Source organism: Danio rerio, chromosome 14 (genome assembly GCF_052040795.2).
Source record: "Danio rerio strain M-AB ecotype USA chromosome 14, GRCz13ab, whole genome shotgun sequence".
In the NCBI taxonomy this organism is placed as follows: Eukaryota; Metazoa; Chordata; class Actinopteri; order Cypriniformes; family Danionidae; genus Danio; species Danio rerio.
The window spans coordinates 36,808,162-36,834,335 of NC_141034.1; the positions used below are offsets into that span (position 1 = coordinate 36,808,162).

Here is a 26,174-nt window from a genome sequence, read left to right on the forward strand (position 1 = left end):
CAGAAGAGGCGTCGTCAGCGTCTAAACCCCAGTCCTAACGTGTCCAGGCTCAATCAAAAGTGACTGTCAACTTCTTAAAAAAATATTTTCCAGCTGCTAAACCCTATAAACTCACGCTTTGAATGGCTAATATGCGTGACACGACTCACTTAGCAACAGCTGGTCCATGTTACCAGGAAGTTGCCTGCATACCTCAAGTAATTACAGCTTTGGTGGTGTTAAAAAACTCTTGTGGTCAGCCAGAGGAGCTCTTTCTGCAGGGTGGCTCCCTGGTTTTTAAATAAGCCGTCCAACTTGTGCACAAACTGAGATGTTGCCTCGATAGACCTGCTCGATTTAAGTGAGATGTAAGTGAGCGGCAGCAGAGTGCCATACATACCAATCGGTTGAGCCTCCTCCGTAACATCTTCAGTTGTTCCGTCTTCTTTGGTATCTGAAGACGCTGTCGAGCAGCTGTTCCTTTTGTTGCGGCCAAACTACAGGCTAGTTGAGCTCGAGGATGAGTAACGTTAAGTTTGCATGTATGACGGCAAAATGCGCCTTGTTTAGCTATCTACTTTCTAACCTGTTTCCCCGAGCTATATGCAATGCGGCGGTGAAGCTACATCGTTTCCATATTAATTGAATGCTGTCTTCTCTAACCATTCGCATTCTCGTTTTTGGATACTTTGCGCGGCGCTAGTCGCGGGAGCTCCCCGCGCGCGGGGTCGATTCACTCAGCGGCATCCTGTACTCTGTGTGCCCTGTTGCTGAGCCTCCTAATAATTCACCGCATTCGCCTCCCCGCCGTTAACGCACCGCACGCGACTGGAGATTGACGAGGGGGAGAAAAGTGATGGCGATCTCTTGAAGGTGCGGATTTCCACTCGTGTGCCGCCGCCCCCTCCTCTCGTTCAGATTCCTGTCAAACACATTTTACTCTCCTAACGCAAGAGCCGCTACGATATGGAAGGCCGTTGGGGCCAAAACGTCTGCATCAAACGTGTTAACGCGTAATTGCGTGTTAACACGTAATTTACGCGTTAACACGTCATTTACGCGTTAACACGTTGGTACGTGTTAACACGTCATTTACGTGTTAACACGCAATTTACGTGTTAACACGTTTTTTTTAACTAGTCTCATTTTTAAAGTGCTATCATTTACTCATTTCTCCAATTAACCTACTTATTATAATATGTGTAAAGTAATTTCACTTAAATCACAATAAATGCTTTGCAGTCAATGATCTGTAGCAGATATTTAGCATTTTAAAAGGCCAGACATCTTCTGTAATGTTATGTTTGATGGCATAATAATGTAAAATAATAATGTTTGTTATTCAGCTGCTGTGATTTCTTTGAAATATGTGTGCAGAGAAATCAGAATGAGATTAATTTGACAAGTGTGTGCAAACACACTTTTTTTTCAGGAACACAAACATACAGTATATACAAATCAACCCAAGAACACAGAATGACATAAGTGGATAAAGTAAATAATAAAACATTGGTTACAAAATCATATACAGTAGGGGTTGTGTATATGTATGACTAAAAACAAGTAGCAACTAATCTAATTAAAAAAATCTATAGAGATAAAGATGTGTAGAGATCTGGAGGTTGGGCAGGTGCAAAGCAATAATCCTCTCCGCTGTCCTGACAGTCCACTGCAGTCTTCTTGTGTCTGATTTGGTGATTTCTAGATTGCACTTAAGAGTTTTTTTTTTTTTTTTTTAACTTTTTATACATTTATTGTTTGCAAAACTTTACACTATATACTTTTGGTCTCTGTACTGGAAGCTCCAAATCACCAAGACAAAACACTCTTGTGTGCAAACAATTGACAATAAATAATTGACAAGTTTTGATAAAACTGTAAGCTCTTTTCTGCCTGGTAAGAACAGCCCAAGTTATGATATACTAAATCAAAATTACAAGACAAAAAGTCGAAATAATGATTTATTAACTCAAAATATGACTAAAATCTGTAGAAATGACATAACGACAATAGATGGCGACAAATCACCATCTAAATGTGTAACTTAATTCTCTAAAGATGATTAATCTAATCAAACTTTTTTTTTTCTTTTTAAAAGAGTTATTGAATCTTTAACTGAATGTCATTTTTTCATTCATTAGCTTGTTTATGAAAACTGCATGCAAGAACTTAAACTCAAATGGTCCATGGTAATTTTGTCAAGTAACTTTGCAATGTAGTGGGTAACACATGCAGTTTAGGTCAATTTAATATGAAGTAAATTTAAAGTAATATTTCCCACATTATCTTTAACTAACCAAGGACATTTTCACAGTATTATGCCACAGTATCCAATAAAACAAAAATTCTTCTGGAGTCATAAGTCTTATTTCTTATAGTTTATATAAGTGATATGGGTCGATCAATTGTTACTTATGCAAACTTCAATACTTTCTTTAAAATATTAAAGGTGCTGTAAGCAATTTTTCATCTTAACAGGCTGGCACAATTCGGCGACTCTCTCAAAAAAAAAAAAAAAATGTGGTTAGGCATGCACAGAGCATCTTCTTTCTCACAATGAGTTTCTTCTATCATTCATCCAACCAAGTTCGTTCTTCCGAAGTGATCTGGGAACAAGGTCAGTGCTGCAAAGAGCTTGTAAAGCCTGCCCTGGCTCATTTAAAGTGACCAGCGCAATGAATGATAAATGTCAGTAATAATCAAAACAGTTTAAAACGGGCTTCTCTAGAAATGTAAATATTGCACATAATATGAAAGATTGTGTTCAAGCATATAGCTGACTTGTGCACTTCATGCTATTCTTTCTTCTTGCTCATTTTGTAGATAACAGACCAACAAAAAAAATTCATTAAAATAAAGATACAAATTATATCAAATGAGTTTTAAAAAGATATATTTTTCAAGAAAGATACAAGTGTATGTTTTTGTTCCTGCCCATGAATAGATGATTTCTTTTGTTCTGTGGGAAATGAGGGTTTCTTTAATGCTCCACTGTAATTGGGTCACAAACCCCTGTCATTTGTTTGCTAAATTTTTAATTTGTCATTATGTTAAAGATTGTCATAAGCATCTGATTTTTCCTCATTCTAATGTGCTTTCATTTTCTCCTAACTTGCTGCAGGAGTTTTAAAATCCCAACCGATAATGAAATCTGGTTACAGTGCACACAAACCTTAAACGTGCACACACTACAAGACAAAGAAAACTGTGGCATAGCACACTACAAGATACTATTAAGATTGTGCCTGATGGAGCACATAACCTGATTGCAGAATAACTCTGCTTTTTAATGATAGGCTAGCTAACAAATATTTGACCAACTGCCAGAGCGAACAGCCTGCAGAATGAAAAAAAAAATGCTGCTTGAAAAGAGCACGTCCAAACAAATGTCTAATATTATTATGAATAACTATAATAAAAACTACTACTACTACTACTACTACTACTACTACTACTACTACTACTATTATTATTATTATTATTATTATTATGGATCAGAGAGAAGACAAAGGCAGATTAACAGAGAATGGATATTTAATGATACTTTAAACAATTTTGAGGTTGTTCAGAAAATAAATATCATCAATACCAACAAAAAGAAAACAAACAAACAGAACTTAACTTCGGGTTGTAACTGAAACAAGATGATGCCAGTGGAGGTAAACACCGTACAGGATTCACAGGACAAGATAACAGACAGGATAACAAACTGGTGAGCAGGCAGGCAGGCTACATTATCAGGTAAATGCTGTCACACTGTAGAGAAATGAGTCTGGGTAATAACAAATAAATCAGACCATAAATGAGTGATTGTTCCAGGCTTACAGGGTTATGTAGTGTGAGCGATGATGAGCAACAGGAGAAGGTGATTGGTGATTGGTCTGGTGATTGGGGCTGTGCAGGTGCAGTGAATGAATCTGATTGTCCAGAAGGATTCCTGACAATTATTATTATAAGCTAATATCATAATACTGGAATGTGCCATGCTTTGACTGGCTATTTATTTCAAAAGAAAAATTGTTAGTTGTTGCACTGCATAGCCTATAGTGTGGAAAAATATAATTTACAATGCAACGAAACCCTGGTCTGCAGTAACAGTACTGTCTCTCCCTGGGAATTTTATTTTCTATACTTTAATTTTCTAAACCTTACATTTTAATGTTTAAGCATTTTGTTTCATTGGCTACACATCTGGGTCATAGCAACCACACACACACAGAATAAAGTGTGGCTAATAAAAAAAAAAAAAGATGGTTTAAGCATATTATAAATTAGCTTATTAATTTATTCATTTGTTAAAACCAACACAATTCCCACCAGCTTTTCTTTTTAGGCTTTCAGGACGTTGTCACAGCCATGAACAGAATAACTGGCTTTATTAATAGCCTTATTGTTATTATTTGACCAACTGCCTATAGGCACAACCTCAAAATGGTTTCTGGCAGTTATAAAAAAAAACAAAAACAAATGCATGCACTCAAGGTGTGCTGCAATTGTCTTTCATATATAAAATAAATGTTTGTATGTTAGAGGGAAACAGAATTGCGGCTCATCTCGTGCATTTACTTAATTTTATAACAGCTAGTAAGAGATATGCAAACTGGGACATAATGACACCTATTTTAAGGTTTTGCTTATAGTGGCAGGTAATCAAAAATTACCATAATAATAATAATAATATTTTATTATTATTATTATTATTATTATTATTAGCAGGTTGTTGTTATTCTGTTCATTGTTGTGACAAGGTCCTGTAAGCCTAAAAAGAACAGCTGGGGAGAATCGTGTCACTTTTAACAAATAAATAAATATATATAAGCTAATTTATAATAAGATTAAATGATAGTTTTTTATAAAATAGTGTAAGTATAAAAAAAATTTAGTCCCATAGCCTAAACTGAAACGAGTAGGCTATAGGCTATAAGATTTTTATTTTCAGAGAGATAACTGCAGGGCCAGGGTTTTGCATTGTGAATTATATTTTTTCAATACTATAGCTAACAATTTTGCTTTTGAACTACATAGCCAGTCAAAGCACAGTATAATAAGTAAAACTGGCCACAATTTAGTTTGGATGCGATAAATTGGAAGAAAATATATACATTAAATACAAAGGCTGGTTATTTTACTGGTGATAAGGCACACTACAGTGTAACCTTACATTTTACTCATTATTTTAATTGATAATTTGTTAATTAATACTGGGCGAGGCAGTGGCGCAGTAGGTAGTGCTGTCGCCTCACAGCAAGGTTGCTGGTTCGAACCTCGGCTCAGTTGGTGTTTCTGTGTGGAGTTTGCATGTTCTCCCTGCCTTCGCGTGGGTTTCCTCCGGGTGCTCTGGTTTCCCCCACAGTCCAAAGACATGCGGTACAGGTGAATTGGGTAGGCTAAATTGTCCGTAGTGTATGAGTGTGTATGTGAATGTGTGTAAGGATGTTTCCCAAAGATGGGTTGTGGCTGGAAGGGCATCCGCTGCATAAAAACTTGCTGGATAAGTTGGCGGTTTATTCTGCTGTGGCGACCCCGGATTAATAAAGGGACTAAGCCGACAAGAAAATGAATGAATAATTAATACTTAAATGTAAAAATGGTATTGAATCTACTTAGAAAGATTTTTTATTTACTTTAAAAAATGTCTGGTGCAAAGTTTAATAGCTGTTAGTTGTGAAAGTTATTGATGTACTCTGGCTCCTTTAAGGGAGGTGCACCGGAAAGTAGGAGAGAGGGAAAAAAAGGAAGTGGAGAAAAGTTCGGCAGATGCAATGCTGTAGTAATGCTGTTTGTGAATGTTATGTTGATGCTCCAGATTAAAGACAAAGAAATGAATTATCACCCTGGTAACCCGCGTTTAATTATGATACCCACGTTGGAGAGACTGGTTTGTAAACAGCCAGAAACATGGGTTACAACAGATTTTCAACAAAAATATTATAAGGAAACTTATTTGACAACAACAGATCCTATAAATGTTATAACAAATGCCCTTAATTACCTAGCCTAGTTGACAGCAAGCATCAAGTGTTTATTGAGATTGTGTCTGTCATCTTTCTTTATGAAGCATTAAACAGAAGGGCGTACGTTGACCAGAGTGATGTTCAGCTGACGAGGTGCATTTATTTAGCCTGTAACCTACCCTGTAGATTTTTTTTTTGCATATAATGTTCTTAAAATTTCATTAAAATGTATATTTATAGTTTTATATACAATATAAATATATAAAAGGCCTGGATAAATTATGTATTTTATAAAAGGTTTGTTTATGGACTATGCGCGTCTCGCTGGCGCATCTGTGACCAAGACAGAACGTGTTTGTTTGAGATGATCAAGACCCACGGTATCCAGAGTAAACCACCAAATGAAAAAGAAGAATAAGAACCACATCCAACAGGAGAAACTGTGAATCCCAGAGGAATCTGTCTGAAATAGATGTCTTTTTAGTGAACAAGCATGAATAACATGCAGGTTTTAGAGTATGTGGAATTCCCAGCTTCAACTTACATGTTTTTCATGTTTGTTAACCATTTATTAATATGATTTATCATTAACAAAGCATTTGTTAGTGTAATTATAAACCTTTTTATAGTCTGAACTCCAGCATTATAATGTTACATTTGTTCATTAATGGTTCTTGTAAGCACTAATTTGTTAACTAACGTATTAATTAACACTGTAACAGACGTAAATAAGCGTTATCTTACATTTCTTTATGCTGAAGGATCATTTTATTTCTATTGTTTATGGGGGACTTTTATTTTGACAAGAAATCGTTTTTTCGGAGCTAAAAAGTTATGATAAGAGAACAATATGGATAGCGGGCATTTCATGACGGTTTAACAGAGCTCGTATTAAAAAGGACGGTTTATAAGTTTATTCCTTGCTGCCAAATATGTTGAGCTCCTTTTAAAGGAAGTGGAGCAGATGACGTAGGCTCAACGTAGCCATTGTGTAACGAAACGATTGAGCGCATCACCACATTAATATTCACGAGAAGGATTACAAGCTGCTACGACAGACACAATCATCGTGACACCACAGCTACGTTTTACTTGAATTATTCATGATGCAGTGACCGAAGCACTACGCTGAGCTTACGGTGACCTTACCTCATCATCCAAGATCATGACGAGAGAGTAACGAACGCGGAAGTGCGTTAAGAAATACAAACCGAAAGCAGCAAAATACAAAGCAACAGAGTTTTGCTGCTGCTTAATGTCTTGTTCATCATGGGTAACACTTTACATGAATAATGATGTATTAATATGTTAACTAAACATTACTTTATTATGAGTCACGAGTTCATGTGTGAATAACGGCTACCTTAATTGTTAGTACATGTTTATGCCTAATTTAACCATCATGAACTCATGATATCTTAATGTGTAATTATATTGTGACTTTACTTGGAGGGTCACATCATCATTAATCCATTCTTAACTACTCATGAACTCCTTATGCACGTCCATCTAGTATGTTTACACTGAATAACAATAGTAAAGTGTTCTGGCAGCATAAACATGAACAGGAATTCATGAGTAATTAAGGATGAGTTAACAGTAATGTTCCCCCTCCAAGTCATGACATAATTATACATTAACAACTTATGAGTTCACGTTAATTACTTTTAGCTTTAACTTAAATGTGAATTAATACATTAATCAACAGCATGTACTAACAAGTAATTCAGGTAGCTGTTATTCACACATGAACTCATGTGACTCATGTTGTAGTTTACGTTAGTTCATGATTACTGCATGCATTAGCTTATCATAAAATCATTCATTCGTTTTCTATTCGGCTAACTCCCTTTATTAATCTGTGTTCGCTACAGTAGAATGAACCGCCAACTTATCTAGCATATGTTCTATGCAGCAGATGCCCTTCCAGCTGCAATCCATCTCTGGGAAACATCCATTCACACTCATTGACACTCATACACTACGAACAATTTAGCCTAATTTAACTGTATCGCATGTGTTTGGACTGTGGGGGAAACCAAAGCACCCGGAGGAAACCCAAGCGAACCCAGGGAGAACATGCACACAGAACTCCACACAGAAACACCAACTGACCCAGCCGAGGCTCAAACCAGCGACCTTCTTGCTGTGATTCAACAGCACTACTGTGCCACCACGTCGCCATCATGAATTATGAATTTATAATAAACTAATGTTTAGTTTGCATATTAATACATCATTATTAAAGTACTGTTATTGTAAAGTATTACCAAATCAATTATATAATATAAAACAGTATATAATTACAAATAAATATCATATAAATAAATTTATAAATATATCATTTAATTTTATTTATATATATATATATATATATATATATATATATATATATATATATATATATATATATATATATATATTTATATATTCATTTTCAGATAATGATAACTCTTATAAAGACATATTTCTTTAATTCTTTTTTTTTTTAATTATGCAGTGTCACATTTAGTTGGTTCTTATATGAAAGCAAGCAGCATGACTAGAACGCTATTAAAAGGATTTTCACTCCAGTGTGGTGATACATTAAAGTATTTAGAGGCCTAAAAACACCAATAATACACATGGCCACATCTTATAGTACACATATATCACACAGAATAATGGAAATATAAATACTTTGTGCATGATGTATTCAAATAACTGTAAATATGATTTGCTATCAAGCCATATAAAATGTGATAAAATGTGAATATCTGCAAAGTATATGAAATACAAGTTCATATTTAAATTATATATATATATATATATATAATTTTTTTAAATTTTGAAAAAATGGGCAACACGGTGGCGCAGTGGGTAGTACTGTAGCCTCACAGCAGGAAGATTACTGGTTTGAACCTCGGCTGGGTCAGTTGGTGTTTCTGTGTGAAGTTTGCATGCTTTATGAAAATGGTTTTATATTTTGTATCAAAATACTTTAGTGTCTTTTGTATTTTTTAAATACTGTAAAATACTTTGAAAATCTACATAATGACATAAAATGCAGCCTCTGATTGATGTTTTCTCAGTTGTTTGCCCAGACTTGAGATCAGAACAGAAAATGTATTAAGAAGGTCATCAATGCTTGAAGTATTGATGGAAATTATGCTCATATAAAGAAAATAACAGACAAATGGCAGGGGTATATTTGAGAGCAAGGCAACAATCATTGAAAATGGTATACTGCACAATACCATGAAAAAATATAATATAATGGGAAATAAACACCTAAAGACGGTGTACTGGAGTTCACCAATTGGGTAAACGAAGACTTTAAGTTAAAGAAGAACTGAAAAAATCTTGAGAAAATGAGTAAACTACACAAATAATAGTTGTTCTGGATGGATTGCTGATGTAGATGCCAAGACAATAAGACACACCACATAAAAATAAGTCCTACAGTGGTGACACCTATACTTCATTGGTTCTTTCAAATGTCAGAATTTTGATCTGCAGGTGCACTTATATAGTTAATGAAGAGGAAAGATGTCAGTCTAAAGATAGCATAGTCCCACAATACAGTATATGAGACACATATTTAATAATACTCCAGCCTATACAGACTGGTCAAAAACTCTAGACTCCAGACTTCGCAAAAACAGATAAGTCCATTTTTACAGATGTCATGTTTTTACAGATGTCATGTTTTATGTTTTGCATTAGTTACCGCTAAAACACAATTTTATGTGTAGGCCCTGCATATTGTGTTGTGCTCCACCCTGCTTTTCCACCCTGGTCTCTCACCAGCTCTCAGGTTAATTAGCTCACAGCTGCTAATCATTATGAATCTGCCTGAATCAGAGTGTTTTGGCTTTAAATACAGCCCTCTGAAGCTAGAGAGCTGAGGAACACTTCTCCCCAGCTCGGAATAGGAATAGGAATAGGAATAGGAATAGGAATAGGAATAGGAATAGGAATAGGAATAGGAATAGTAGTAGCAGCAGCAGTAATTAATTAATTAATTTTTTTATTTCCTATAATTTTATTGTTCACTTGTGGTTGTGATATTGGTCACTAGTGTTTTTGTAGTTGGATCAAGCCTTAAAGCCAAATAACCTTTATTGTACCATTATTGCGTTTCCATTGCTATATAATATTTTGTGTACTTTGAGATTTAAGTTCTAATTCCATATTATTTCACAAATATATTGTGTATATATATTTTTACAAATTCTTTGTTACAGCTTTTAAACAAAACTAGACTTAAAGTAAACAATTTTAATAACCTCTTTATATAACACCCTTTTAAAATATGAGACTGTTAAGAGATTATGTAAATTTTACTGGCCACTCAATGGATGAAAACACAATGATGAGATCTAGTCTAACTCATTATCTGCAATACATGTTTTTTTTTTTTAAAGAGATCATTTTCAAGACAGGACTTTCTGTATGTATTTTGTACAATTTTTTTTTTTTTTTTAAATGAAAGAGAAACACGAGTTTATAAATGCCTCATGTAGAGGTAAATGCGTTGACCGATAAGCTGATTTAAACTTGCTCAAGCCCTGTTGCTTTCAAACATTGTTTACTTATGAAGTTTACTTATGTATCTGTGCTCCTGAGAAGAAAAAAAAACATTTCTTGTGTTTTTGCACACCCTTGTCAAATAAATCTCATTCTGATTTCTCTGGACACATTTTTCAAAGTAATCTCAGCAGCTGAATAACAAACATTATTATTATTATACATTATTATACCATCAAACATAACATTACAGAAGATGTCTGGCCTTTCATAATACAATACATGACATTATACATTTTTAAAAAAGCAGTTTGGAGAATGAATAAATGATGATAGCACTTTAAAAAATGAGACTAGTTTAAAAAAAACGTGTTAACACGTAAATTGCGTGTTAACACGTAAATGACGTGTTAACACGTACCAACGTGTTAACGCGTAAATGACGTGTTAACGCGTAAATTACGTGTTAACACGCAATTACGCGTTAACACGTTTGATGCAGACGTTTTGGCCCCAACGGCCTTCCATACTACGACGACAAGCCCCGCCCCTCCGTGGCTGACGCAAAGTTTTCTGGGAAATGTATTTTTGGCGGAAAAGATACTGTTTCTTTTTACAGTTCTTCCAAAAAGAAACGTGTTAATTTGGAAATATATGTTCAGGTGGTGATTGGCTTGATATGCTCATCTTTTGCTTATTCACTTCCTGCAGCAGGGTAACGTTATTGTTTAGTTGTCAATATGTTAAAGCATTGGAAGCACAATTTTTTTATAAAGTCAAAACAGTTGTGAGATTTATTTTGTAATAGGTTAAAAGTGACTAATATCAGGAGGTATTTTTATAATTTGTACATTTAGATGCAATGGACTCCATCCAAAAAATTGTTAAAAGTATCTTTGGAAAAGACCCAAGTAGCACAATCTATATTATTCATGGAAATAAAATATTAATGGCTAAATGTTTCACATTGTATTATTCATTTAATTTAATATTTATTTATTATATTTGTTTGTCATAGCTAATATATTTTTGACATTCAATACAAAAAAATATTTTTATATTGTGCTCAGCATAATTAAGTACACCCCCATTTGACAATGAATATTTAAACAAAGCAGATTTATTAAACATTTATAAAAATAATATTTTAGTTACCAAACATATTTAAAAATTAAAATATAACACAATGAAATTAAAGCAAAACATTGTGGAAAAAATACAAAAAATACAACTTACAAAATTTAATCAAAATTGTTTTTAAAAAATCTTCTCCTGATTTGTCCTCTTTTTAAAATTTGCATTTAATATTTTTGTATAATAAATAAGTTTGGGTGTACTAGTTTTTGGGCTTTTATTGTAAGTTATTTTGATAGATAAGCTCCAGATTTGTCTTCAGTACCGACTAATCTAATGTATATGCACAAATATACATATTGTATAGCTTCCCGATAAAAATGTACATTTATTTATATATATATATATATATATATATATATATATATATATATATATATATATATATATATATATATATATATATATAATTTTTATTATTTATTTTATTATCAAATAGATTTATTTATTCATAATTACACATCTTACTCTACATTAACAGACCTTCCAACATCACCAAACCCCTATTTCTTCAGATGCCCCTGCTGAAAAGAAAACAATCTAAAATCTCATAGAATGCATAATGGTTTTAATGGTTATAATGGTAATTGTATTGGTTTTAATTGAAATTGTAATGGTCCCCATGGGTGGTATTAAAACCACTAAACAAACCCTAATGTGTGCCGAAACACATTAGAAGTCATTAAAATGCTCTGGTAAAAAGTTTTACTGTTTTAATGGTAGTTGTTGTGGAAATCTGAACTTATGTTTTTTGTTCATCTTTTCATTAGGGCCCTTATATTGTATAGCTATAACAATTAAATTCATGTTCTTTATATAATGCTGTTACGATGTAGATAGTGTCAAAGCAGCTTAGCAGTTCTAGTAAATCAGTCCAGTTTTCAGAGTTGAAGTTCAGTTTAGTTCAGTGTGGTTTAATTTTCACTGCTGAAAGTCCAAACACTGCAATGCAAATCCATCAACGCACAGTTCCACAAGTCACAAATCAAGCAAGCTAGTGGCGACAGTGGCGAAGATAACAAGAAATTAAAAATCAGAAAGAAAATTCTTATATGTAGCCTATTCTTTTTTTTTTTTTTTTTACTAATTTCACCTGCATTGAATCTTTATTTTTTTAATATTTTGGGTCGAGTGAATCACAGTGTAAGTGGCCTAAATCATAACAGTCGTATTGCAAAAAACATTGCGTGTGTTAAACTGCATGGTCTCGGTGCATTTTATTAAAATAACTAATGAATGTCCTCTCTGACCCTTTATATTTTTTGAAACAGCCCCACCATGTGGATTACATTTGGATTGTCAGTTGTAACCACCAGTGTTTGGTTGACGTTAAACGCATTTCTTAAAAAAAAATAAAGTAAAAATATCTGAGTTACTTTTTTAAAAACGTAATGCTAGTTACTTTTTAGTTTAATTAATTACCTTTTAAATATAAATTGCTGAATTAAAATGAATGTAGTCATGTTAAATCATGAAATCAATGAGAAAATGCAATCATTATTTTGAATGCATTGAAGAAAAAGGGGGATTGTCTTAATGGACAGAGATTTTACATAACTAATAATACAAAAAGTAGAAACGTTGCAGAAGTTTATAGAAGATTATCCTCATTTTTTTCTTTATGTGTTTCTAAAGTTAAATAGGTTATGCAGTGCATTGTTAATTCGGAGCTCCATAAAAACCTGCAAGTTCTGAAAGAGATCAAGCCTCAGCAAAGGTAATAAAAAGTTAAGCAAAAGTAACCCAAATGCAACAGATCGCATTACTTACCATCAAAAGTAACTAAAGAGCACAATAAGTTACTTTTTAGTGGAGTAACTAAATATTGTAATGCATTAATTTCAAAAGTAACTTTTGTAGTAAATTACTACAATTATGGACTAGTTACAAATCAGTCAACTCAATTCACAGATGCTCATAGTTCTCTTTCCAGATATGAGTCCTAGGGCAAACACAGACGATTTTAGAAGGGGATAAAATATATTTGAGCTAAGAAAGTAATGTTATTTCTGAGATTGTAATACCTGATTTGTACCCATCAAAGTTAAATGATGTCACTTGTGTGTCTGTGCAGATATTTTTATTGCATAATGGTGGTGATTTTTATTTCCATCAATTTTTTTGTTTACTTTGAATTATGTGAACAAAGAATAAACATGCCATAGACGATCGACATATAGCAGTGTGCATAGATATACATGTAACAACCAATTTACAGGTTGGTAAATAATAATATTAATAATAATGCCAACAACAACAGTGACAACAAAAAGGAAAAACTGAAGAATAAATGACGAAGACTGAAAAAATAATATGTACATATACACAGACACACAGATACAGACATAAAACAAGTTTCCAAAACAAAAAAAGCAATAAACCAAATCTGTATTAGAGGTTAAGTAAGGGTAAAATTAAACCAGTTAAAATGAATTAAAAAAAAAAAGAATAGTAAGAGAAACAGATTAAGATAATCAAAACTGTGCTGAAAGAGATCTACAACAATGAAAAAAGGTTATTAAAAGCCCAAACAGGGAACCTTAAACAACTACTATGACGAGAAAGAAAAGATATTAAAATAATAACGAGAGGAAAAAATAATAAATCAATAAATAATTAAAAAATAAATAAAATAAATATGTGGCCTTGGAAACAAAAGTTTTGCTTTTTGATTTCTCCTTGATTTAAATTAGTAAACTTTTAAGCTATTCCAAAGTTTGTGCCCAAAGTCTGATGGTGTGCTCTCTTGCACCATGCAAGCAGTGGACATTTCCACATACACAATATCAATAAAAGTTAAAATCCAATGGTGTTGATTAAGAGAATGTGGAGGCTTTCATCTTGTCACAACTATTTTCTTGGCTGCTGTCCGGCCAGCTAAAAACACACTTCTGAATTTTGTTAAGCTCGATATCAGAAAAATAATTTCAAATGAAAATAGAGGGGGCGAGCGGGACTGAAATGTTTATTAAAGACAAATTTTGCTTAACCATATTCCAAAAATAACCAAACACTGTCCCAAATCACATGAAACTACGTGCCAATGTTGGTGATAATGTTATAGATATTAGTTGTAAGGTGAGCAAATTCATGGCTACAAGACTCTGGGTCAGAACCAACAACAAAATGAATTGTAAAAGTGAAATGTTACCATCAACCCCAGCCAAAATGTAACTGTTTTTATTTTCAGTATATGACTAGGTGTTCAGTGTCTGAGCTGTCTTGTGGTCTATCTATTTATGTGTGATCATTGCTAGCAGCACTCAAAATAAATTGTGGCTTTGAATGAATGTCACAAACATTCAAGCATTTACAAAGACATTTAATGGGTCTCAGTGTCAGCCTATACGTAAAAACTTGTTTTATTGTGATCTTAAACAGGGCGATCATCCAAAAAAACTTTTATATACATATATATCTTAATAATATCAGCTAACAATGCTTAATGCTAACAAATCTCAATCTCAAAAATTTGTAATTATTAAAATTGTATTTAATTTCTTTATTTTTTTCATTAACTGTTATTATTGTGTGATTTTTATAATTCTTTATAATACGATCCTATAATGTAATGAGCAAAGTAACGCATCACTTTATTCAAAGTAATAATATGCGAGTTACTTATTTAAAATGTAATGCTTTTAGTCCTTTTAGTCATATAGTTTAATTTATTACCTTTTAAAAATAAATTGCTGAATTAAAATATATGTAGTCACGTTAAACAATTCACTCAATGAGAGAAAGCATTCATTATTTTGAACACATCGAAGAAAAAGAAAAGGAAAAGGGGATTGTCTCAATGGACAGGGATTTTACATAACTAATAAGACAAAAAGTACAAAAGTAGCAAAACACATTGCTTTAATTAATTCATCTGTGTACACAATATGTATAGTTGTATGGTCAGAAAGTTCTCAGAATATTGCAAAGCTCCCATATTTAAAAAAACCCTGCAAGTTCTGAAAGAGATAAAGCCTCAGCAAAGATTAAAAAAATGTAATGCAAAGATAGCTGTTGGCATGTTGGTAGGAACATTTCTTGGAAGTTTATTGGGGCCCTCTACTGGACGATACCATGATGTGCAATTGACATAGTAAGTCCCCAGCAAGCGTTTTTTGTTTTTAAAAGATTTGTAATAGATGTCTAATAGACGTCTAAACATTGTCGTCTTGGCTAAAACAAGGCTAAAATTGGGCTGTCTGTGAAAATCTAATAGACATCTAAGAATAGGTCAAAACTAGACTAGTCATCAAATAAACAGAAAAGTCTAATCTGTCTTTATATGTCTGACGACTCTATTGGGCTATTCTAAAATGTCTATTAGATTTTCATTAACAGCCCAAGTTTAGCCTTGTTTTAGCCAAGACGACTATGTTTAGATGTCTAACGTCTGTTAAAAACAAAATTGTTTGCTGGGTCATTGTCAGTGGTGTAAAGTACTTAAGTTAATGGACTTTGTTACTTTACTTAAGTATGTTTTTGGCTACTTTGTACTTGTACTGAGTATTAAAAATATAAGCAACTTTTACTCTCTACTTTACACTCTACATTTTTGATTGAATACCTGTACTCTTTACTCGTTATATCTTCTACACGTTATAAAAGAGTTGCTATTAAGTTTGATTAATAACCAATGACATTGTCCAAGAGTCAAGAAATAAAAAAGTATACTTTACTATAGCCTAGTTGGTACACATTATGTTTGTTTTTTTTTTGTTTTTTTTTTACAAAAACTGTAACAGTATAAAGAATACAGTAAACATATACTATCCTTCCACACAGAATATACTGAAAATAGTTATTTAAAGATGATTCCTTGGATTTACGATTTCTTTTTTTAAGTTAAGTGGTTGTAAACAATTTATTTGGGCTGATTTTAAACAAACAATTTAAGTTGAACATTACCAATTTTAATTTGTTCAAATTCAACACAAATAAATTGTTTGCAACAGTTTTGCAGACATCTTTTTTTTAGAGCTGTAAAAGAAATCTGCTAATTAACAGTATTTTGTGATTCATAAATGTTTTATTTATTTAAGGTTGTGAATTGCATTATGGGACCTCTGCTTTATTGACTTTTGATGTTAAAAATTCAACTACAAAGTTTAACAAAGTGACTTTTCCTGACATTTTAGTAGTTTGAAATAATTGAATGCATATAATATTTAAAGACATAATGTGTCAGTTTATTATAAGGTTATTTACCGTAATATACAACACCAACCCAGACATTATATCACTTAAAACTATTAAAATCTGTTCAAGGTAAAAATTTGTTGAAAGAAAGATCAAGGTCCCATAATTAAAAAGCATAAATAAATGAGGAAAAATAAAAACATGAATCACAAAATATGGAAAACTGCTAATTTACCAATGTTTTTTTACAGAGTAAATTTCATGGTACAATGCAATCATGGACATGCTGTGCATTTACTGTAAATGTGGCACCGTTTGAATAAATATGTTCTGATAAATATATTGCTACACTGTAAAAAAATCAATAATAAATTAGTCATAACAACATATGTTTTTAGCTTATAGTAACTTATTAAACTAAGTTCTAACTTAATTTTGTAGGTTAGACAAGCTGTTTTAAATCAGTTTAACATAAACATAATTCAATGGATCCATACGGTTAATTTGATTCATCTTAAAAATTTAAGACAACTAAGATTTTTTTACAGTGTAGCACAAGTTTTTTTTTTTTTTGCATCAGTCAAATAATTTTAAAGAATACATTTAATCTCAAAAATTCAGATAATACTGCGAACAGTCAGAAAAAAATAGAGTTCACTTTTTTGTAACAACCTGAGTAGTTCCCTCAAATTTTAATTTATTTCAAAGAAAAAAAGATAAATAAACAAATACACATATTTAAGTGAGTAAATAAAATAAAGTTTATTATGATTTATTTATAATTACTTATATTTCTCTACATCAACAGACCTTTTAACATGGCCAAACCCACATTTCTACAGAATCCCCCTGCTGAAAAGAAAACAATCGAAATCTCATGGAATGCATAATGGTTTTAATGTTTATAATGGTAATTGAAAATGTATATGTTTAATGCTTGTTATGGTTATGTCCTAATTAAACGAATTTTGTAAGTGTATTGCATTAGAAATAAGACAGAACTTGTCGGAGGACTGACATATTGTTGCTATTTGTTGGTTTGATTCCTTCTATTTTCCTCATTTGCAGATCGCTTTGGATAAAAGCGTCTGCTAAATGTTTCAGTGTAAATAAAATGTCCATCTTGAAGCCCCCTTGCTATAAAACCCCTGCAATATGTCATAATAACACACGATGGCGCTCTAATGCAGAAAGTGGTAGCTCAGCTCATAGTAAACCTTTAGTTACTCTCTGATTAGCAAACACTAGCCTACATCCAACACTAGTTGACTAAAACAGAAAGATAAACATTTAGTTCATATAATTTAAGCGTTGGATAGCTATTTAGTCTGTTTTTGTAGGTTATAAAACCCGTTTTTGGTAATTGTCCAAAAATATGCAAGCTTTATTCATCCGGTAATGACACCTGATATCCTCTAATGATAAGTAGCCTAACTAGCTAATTCAGTTTAATTGTTTTTAATTGCTTGTCGCATTTTATTACTATAAAGACTCCATTTCGGTTTTGTTTTAAAAGTTCATTAGTAATATTATGATTTTACATTTACATCTGCCATTCCATCACAGTCTCAATATCACACACTGTTAATATTAAAGGTTCTTGATAAGCATCGATGGTTCCATGAAGACTATTTATCAGTGGAGAGGGTTTTTTTTATAGAGGAAAAAGATTATTGATGTTCTTTAAATTATGACAAAACGCTTCTTTAAAGAACTTTTCACCAAACAGTTCTTGAGGAAACCACAAATTGTCATCACTGTGAAGACCCTCTTTTTGGTTCTTCCTTGCAAATTTATTAGTGACAAGTTACTCTCTGTGGACAGTACTTCTTAAAAGTTGTGACACTTCCTTGGGCATCAATTTTTAAGAGAGCTCCTTCACTTTCTCTCGCTGTACACTGGGTCTTTGTCAGCAGTTCCTGTCCCTAGATGAGGCGTGGTGAGTTTTGGGTCTGGGGCAACCATAGCTGCTTTCATTGACACCTGCAGATGGGACAAAGGGCCGAGGGTGCCAACACTGAAGACAGATTGATGCTTTGTGCACAGCAGAGGCAGTCGAAGGAGAGAGAGAGAGCACAACTTGCTTGCATGAGTGTGTGTGTGCGTGCACGTTGGTGGAAGGGGTGGGATTAGGGGGTTTATTGGGTGGGAAGAGGTCGGGGGGGGGGGGTTACAGAGGTTGTCACTCCTGTCTGTGTGAGTCCAGGCTTTAGAGGCCTCGGAGAGATGGACAGCTTTTGTGGGTTGCATCGCTGCACAATAGTGGCACTTTAATGGGCGGTGAAGCCGGAGCAGGCTTTGGCCCGGGATTGAGGGGAGCTCGCTGGCTACAGGGCCGGGGGGCAGGGGGCTGTTTTACTGCTTCTCTTAGAAGGGACTAATTCATGGGCATTGAGTCCGTCACTCATTATTCATTGAATGCGCCCAGTGCAGGAATGCAGCGGCATCAATTAGAATGTGTTAGCAGATAGCAAGGCCAAGAAGAAAAAGCCTGCTCTCCCTTTTGCTCGCGGGACAACACAGGCCCACTATAGGAGGTGTCAGAACCACAAAGCCTTTTTGTGATTCTCTCTCCATTACATTACCAGTGCAATATGTAAGGTGGGGATTCTTTTGATTCAAATTAAGTGGAAAAAACACTAAATCCTATTTTTATTCAGCAAGGATAATGGTGTTATACTCTATAAAGGTCTTTAACTACTTATCTGTGGCTTAAAATCTCCCCGGCTCCCGTTCGCTCTCTCGCTCTCTGCATTATATTTATTCAGTGGCAGTGGGTCAAAGACAGACTGTTAAACAGAGCTGCTTGTAGCATTAACTGCCGCATCACTCTTAATTGTATATCAGTGGGTCAACGGTTTGTTGTGCTGTCCCCCTTTTTTTAAAACGAGGGTATGAATTAAAACAGACTCTTGTAAGCCATTGTCGGCGGTGTGCTTGCACTGCCACTTCAGATACTTTGGCTCTTTTGAATAACGAGACCCTCTCTAACTTCAAAACAAAAGAGCGGAAAGGCTAGCGAATACTTTGATGATGGGACGTCTGTCTGAGTGATATTATTTCTTTTTTCTGAATAAAGGGGAAGCAGAGCGTGTTGGAATGCAGCGTCATCAGTGATGGCAAAATACAATCCCTTTTGATTCACTTTTTAACTAAATCTGTTTTTTTTATTTCTATAATTAGCATTCAGAAACATACAGGCAAGTTTGGAGACGGCGGCTGCTGAATTAAAAGTGCTAGCAGGATGTTTTAATGTTCAATGTGCTCAATTGCATCATCCATTTCCTCATCATTCCCCCAAACAGAAAGATCCAGCTGGCACGTGTGCGCAAATGGATTTTGGGATCCTTTTTTTTTCCCTCATTCTCCTCAGATTTAATATGAACTAACTAGGAAGAACCTCTCATAGCAAGGTGTTTGCTTGAATATGAGCAATTATGCTTCATTTGGAGCCAAATGAGGGGAATTTGCATCCACTGAAAGGAGCGCTAGTCTTAACTGTGCAGAAAGTGCAGTAAATTGGTGCAAACTGAGCAACATGCAGACATGCATCTTCAGTATAATTGTATAATTGTGGAATGACTTTAAATGCAGCCTTCCAATTAAACTTGCTTCTTCGGTGAGGCGAAAGGCAAAGGCACTGAGTCTTGATGGAAATCTGAGAATTGCCACATTGTAAAAATTGCTTCCTTCAAGGAGGATCATTTGCACCAAAATGGGAGATTTTGCAATATGGACAGATGTCTTCACACATGCGGCGGAGTGAATTGGTGAAGCTGGCATTCGCTAAGAGGGAGGGAGAGAAATACGTTGAGAGAGAACTTCCTGCCTTTTCTGGCCTCGCATATAAAAAAAAACACACCACTTCCGACCGGAAAACGAGCGGGATACTGTAAATGTAATCTGACTACATTGCTCGATTCGAAAGTTCACCTTTACGGAATATAGCTGTCATTGCTGGAAAGCTGAAAGCGCTGTCGCCGATGACAAATGAGCAAATGAGAGTGTGAGGGAATGGGAATTTGTGCAGTGCCAGTGGATAGGAGTTTACAATGGTCCGACTGCTGCTGTCTGCAGGGATCCAAACAGCCAGGCCTCTGTCTGGATTAAACCCTGCTTCAGACAAAGGGGGGCTCAAGTAAACGGTTCATGAATGCTGATTAATTGATGCCATTTTTCTGCAGTGTGCCATGGAGATTTAGTTTGGGGGTTGGGTAAAGAAGTGGGTCAACTTCAAAAAAAGCGATATCCCACTTCTTCGTTCGACTTAAATGGTCACCTGAAAAAAAAGTTTTGCTTTTTAGCTTCGCTTCTGCAGACACAGAATTCAGTATAACGCGTCTAAATTGGTCTGATTTAGGTAACAAGGTTCACCACTGAGGGTTCCCACGATGGGGGTAGGTGGGCACAGGTGTCCTGGAACAACGTGAGGGTGGCCCAAGGCCCGAGGGGCGAAGCGCTGGCCCGTGGCCCGCTTCAATGTGGGGCTCCCAGGGGCCGGCTCAATAGGCTGGGTTCCACTTGATGGCGAGAGAAAGGGCCGTTTCAGCCACTGCCCAGCAGGAAGGATCTGCTTGTGGAAGACCTCTTTCAGGAGCCTCTGTTTGTCTGAAGGCTGTCACAGCAGATGAGTACTCAGCAAACAGCGTGAACAAGGATTTGAACCAGAAAACCAACAGAGCCTTGACAATATTGTGATTGGGGCTTGTCTCCTTAGAGGGGGCTGAATGGCCAATCGAGAGTAGGAACAAGTGTGCATTCAGAACGGGACGCGGATTCCTCATAGTCGCTTTTCAGGACAGGGCGAGAAATCATGGCAGGAAACAGAGGACTGTGTGTGCTTAGGAGAGTCAAAATCCAACAACATGTCTAATCGACAAAGAATCAAGCTAAGCCTAGATGATCCTCTGGCTGCTTCTATGGAGTGTATATGTGTGTGTGTGTGTGTGTGTGTGTGTGCGTGTCATAGTTACGGTTAAAACATATGGCCATAAATGAACAGAACAGAGACTATAATGAACTGTAGGGCAACCGCTCACTTTAAGCTCACTGATACTCTATAGCTGATAGAATAAAGGTATTTCCATTCAAAATCGAGTAGACTCGTCCCTCTTTTTGGATTAGACTACGATGAGGCACTTACAATATAATTTCTTCAACTTTTAAACTGTTTAAATTAATTTGTACAGTCATTTTTCTAGATTTTTATTGTCCTCAAAAATGTTTTCTCTATAAATGTCATTTTTAGGTTTGGTTAGTTTGTTGTAAATTTTATTCTGTCAACTGTTTATTTGCCCATGCAGTGAAACAGCAGCCTGGTAAGTGTTGACACCTTACAGACAAACTATAAAGTAAATAAAGAGCATGCATGAGCAATGGATAAACTGTATATGCCCTCACAAATGTCAGATAAAGCACATACACACATAGTGTGCTGGTGACGGATTTCATGGTCACCCTTGCATATGCAATGTTTTTAAATGTATAAAACTAGCATTAATACAGTCCTAAATGATTAGCAATATTAATTTTGCTGGATAATTAAATTAAAATACACAGATATAAGCACACACAAATACAAATTTATGTATTTACTCACAAAATAAACCTTTATATGCATCAGAAATACATTTACACCCAGACCAAATGATGTAACAAATTATAATTAAAAAAAGGTTTTACCTGCAGTGCTCAAAAGAAAAAAAACATTTTCCCTTTGATCAAAACTAAAAATGTTTTTTTTTAATGTATTACTAATATTAATATAATTATTAACAGTTCAAATTTAGAAGTCTTGCCAACATTACTAAAGGCTTTAATAAAGTTTTAATGGGTTTCAATGGTGATATTTTTGTCATAAATTTCCTAAGTGTTACTTAATTGTGTGTGTGAGAGGTGGAACGGGGGGTGTTGTTGGGAGTTCAAAGTATATACAGTATTAAGGTTTCAATAAAATAAACCTAAAACAACAATTCTTAAGGTTTTTTGGGACAATTGTTTTGTTATCAATCCAATTTCTACAAATGATTAAGTTAACTTAATAGATTTGTGTTGGGACAACATGAAGGAGTTGTGGCGTTGTGTGGAACCCAGCATTTTTAACAGTGTATATATGTTTGCTGTTTGTTCAAACTAATTTAAAATGAGCTTAAACGACACAATTCATGTTCAATTCATTTAAATTTGATAATTTAAATTTGATAAACTAAGTAGTTACCTTAATTCCTTCATATTGCTCCAACACAAATCAATTGTGTGGAACCCAGCATTGTCAAAATGAATTGCCTCAAGGAGATTAATAAAGTTTTAAACTAAACTAAACTAAACTAACTAAATTTTTTACAGCGTTAGCAGAGTTCAAATATTGTGCCTGGGAGTGCTGGTAATAATCAAATGTTTTCCTTCTCGTTAAGCAACTTCACCTAACCCAGTTGCCATTGCATGCAGGAGTTTACAGCTATACCCTAACACACTGAAAAAATTCTACACAATTCCTTCATGTTGTCACAAAAACAAAAAAAATCTAATAACTTAATGATTTTTACTAATTTAGGTGGATTGAACATAAAGCAGTTTAGTTGTCCCTGAAAAAAAACATAAGAATTGTGATGTTTGTGCGAGTCATTTTTTTTTGAGTGCAGATCGTGGGAAGCTCAGTCTCACTCTGTGCCACTTCCTTGCGCAAGCCTGAGCCCAGTAGCCATGACCTTTCTTCAGCCAGGTTAATTCTGATACCTTAATCCCCTGTGAACAATCCCAGCGCTGGTGTTCTGGATCAGGCTTCTCTCACACCTGTGTGCCGTCACCGAGCGCTGGAATTCAGGGGCTCGGCCTCTTGTCATTACATGCAGCTTAAAGGATGCTGTTTTGCAGACGTGAGATTGAGGGTTAGGGTTTCTCCTAATGAATCCCAAGTTTGTCAAAGGAATGATCTCATATTTCTTTTACAGGATGTATAAGTTCTGTTTGGCAAATGCTGATTTACAAAGGATCTGTTTAAACATGCAATTTGTCGTACTAAATTTCCAAGCCTAATTTCTTAAAAAGTTGGACCACGAAAAATTCAATTAAACCACTGTTAAAAAAATGCTGGGTTCCACACAACTCCTGCATGACTATGTTGTCCCAACACAAATCGATTAAGTTGACCTAATTGTTTTTACAAATTTAAGTGGATTAATTGGATAATTGTGTTGTTTCAACTCATTTTAAAAAAGTAAAGTCATTTTTGAATGTGAGAATCTGTCATTTGTTACATTTTTACCTTAATTAAATGGACAGAATTACAAAGAAAAGATTTCTAATCAACAACAAAAAACAGTCCAAGGCGCTCAAAAAATGTGCAAAATTTAAAAAAAAAGTTTTAAAAAAGATTTCCAATGTGTTCATAAAATTGTTTTCACTGATGTAATGTAATTATAAACATTTTTGTTTTTTGATGGTGCCAACACCACAAAAAAAAAATGGGACAGAAGCAAATTAAAACTAAATAAGTTACAAAAGATCCAAATTAGACAGATAATTGTTAGCTAAGAGAAGTGAATTCTCAGTCTGTGTAGGGCAAGGCAGGAAACCTCAGCTGAATGTGCGTGACCTTTCGAGCCCTCAGATGACACAGCAGAAAAAAATCACCATGCTGTGGTGTTAAAAAAGCCACACAGGTTCAGAAAAAACTCTGGAAAACTGCTGTCACAGTCATTGACACATGAATCTTTTGTTACTCAAAGAGAAGCCTATATGGTGTGTGTCAGTTTCAACTTGTTTCTGGGAAAAGCAGATGTTATGTTCACTGCAAAAAAATGCTTTTCTTATTCTATTAGCCTGGTTGAGATTATTTTGATGGTGCTGTATAATTGCTGTATTGTTTGATAGTGGTTTAGTGCAAATTCTGGTTGGTATAGGGTAATAATAACACTGAAATATTTTTGTTAACATATAATGTACACTATTGAGTGTTATGTTTTCATAAAAACTTCTATAAATAAAGTAAAAAAAAAGCTTTTCTTACTTTTTTTCTAGTTCAAATATCTAAAATTGTTAAATCAAGAAGCACTTCCTAGACAGGCAAGACAGTTTCATGCTCTGAGAAATATATGCCAAAATTAGTTTTTTTTCCACAAAATAATCTGCCAATGCGATAAGCAAAATATACTTACGTCAAAATGAAAACACTATTATTTTGCTTACCTCACTTTCAGATTATTTTGCCTGTTTTAAGAAAATAATCTATTTTTTTCATATTGTTTCATATAAAACTTGACAATATTTTTGCTTGTCCTGAAAATGCTTCTTGATTTAAGAATTTTAAGATATTTAGACCAGAAACAAGACAATCATCCAGACTTTAGGAGCAAACATCTGTCATAGTAAGGGGAGCATCAGATCAAATGGCATGAGAAACTGTAAACAAATAAACATTGACAAAGATAAATATATTGGTAAACATTTTAGACATCTGTTAAAGTTTTTAAATGGTTTGCTGCATTTATAAAGTGCACGTGTCTTGACGTAGTTTAGTATGATGCGATTTACTTTCTATATGCAATTTGATCACAGGACTGATTTTACTCAGCCAATACCCATAAACAGGAATAAAGTTGTGACTGCAGGTTGAAGGAAAGTAGTGGAGTAAAAGTACCAATACAACACTAAAAATGTGCTCAAGGCAAAGTAAAAGAATAATCAGACAATCAACTGGACTGAAGTGTTATGTTAGTTTGTTGTGTGCTGTGTTATGAGATTGGCCAAAATCAAACTTGGGTAAATCTTTTGTTTCCTCAATACCTAAAGCATTACACATTATATTAAAAAGGAAGGTTGATGTAACATTGTATTAAACAAGTCTCTGTCACAAAATCCAGATGTTGAGCTAATTTTAAAAGTATGTTAAATAAACCCTGAACTCAACAGTTGAGTTTGTCTATACATTTATTTGACTTGTTTGTTAATTAAATCCCATTTAGTTATTTAACCTATTATTTTTATTCAACAGTCAAGTTGCATGTTAATTTGCTATGCGAAAAAAAAAATTGTCAGGCTGACTTATGTGAAATCGTAGGCTATTCAGTTCATAATATCAGGTCAAACTTTTATAAAGTTTTTAAAATAAAATACATTTTTACAGTATAAAAATATTACATTTTGAAATATTTATATTGGAATATATAAATAATAATAATAAACCCTATAGAACTACCATTAAACAACATAATTGAGTGAGAATTATGCAAATGCTGTGTGTGGCATCTTTGTTGACCTGTTTGTTCTGTTCTTTCTATATTAATTAGATTTTATTTGACTTATTTATGTATGTTTGTACAGGATACACTCATTCCTCTTTTATGCACCCAGCACTTTGCTAAAAACACTTCGACCTTTCTGTTTGTACAGATAGCTCTATTATATTTGTATACTTTGTACCTTTTCTTTTACAGCCACATACTCTATATCAGGGGTGTCAAA

At 34.1% G+C, this 26,174-nt stretch overlaps 1 protein-coding gene across 10 annotated transcripts in view; it reads right to left on the reverse strand.

Moving 5' to 3' along the window:
* The window catches only part of atp11c (ATPase phospholipid transporting 11C (ATP11C blood group)), a 166,415-nt gene that overhangs the window by 126,837 nt on the left and 13,404 nt on the right, over positions 1 to 26,174 (reverse strand). For 6 of the 10 annotated variants that reach the window (XR_015507623.1, XM_087281724.1, XM_087281723.1 and 3 more), the window contains exon 1: positions 380 to 912. The exons of the other annotated variants lie outside the window; for them this stretch is intronic. Coding sequence is in view for 5 of the 6 variants with exons in the window: in XM_087281724.1 (XP_087137850.1) it covers positions 380 to 406 (27 nt within the window). In the remaining variant the exon portion in view is untranslated. Of the gene's footprint in view, positions 1 to 379; positions 913 to 26,174 lie in introns of those variants that run through there. 10 annotated transcript variants of the gene reach the window in all.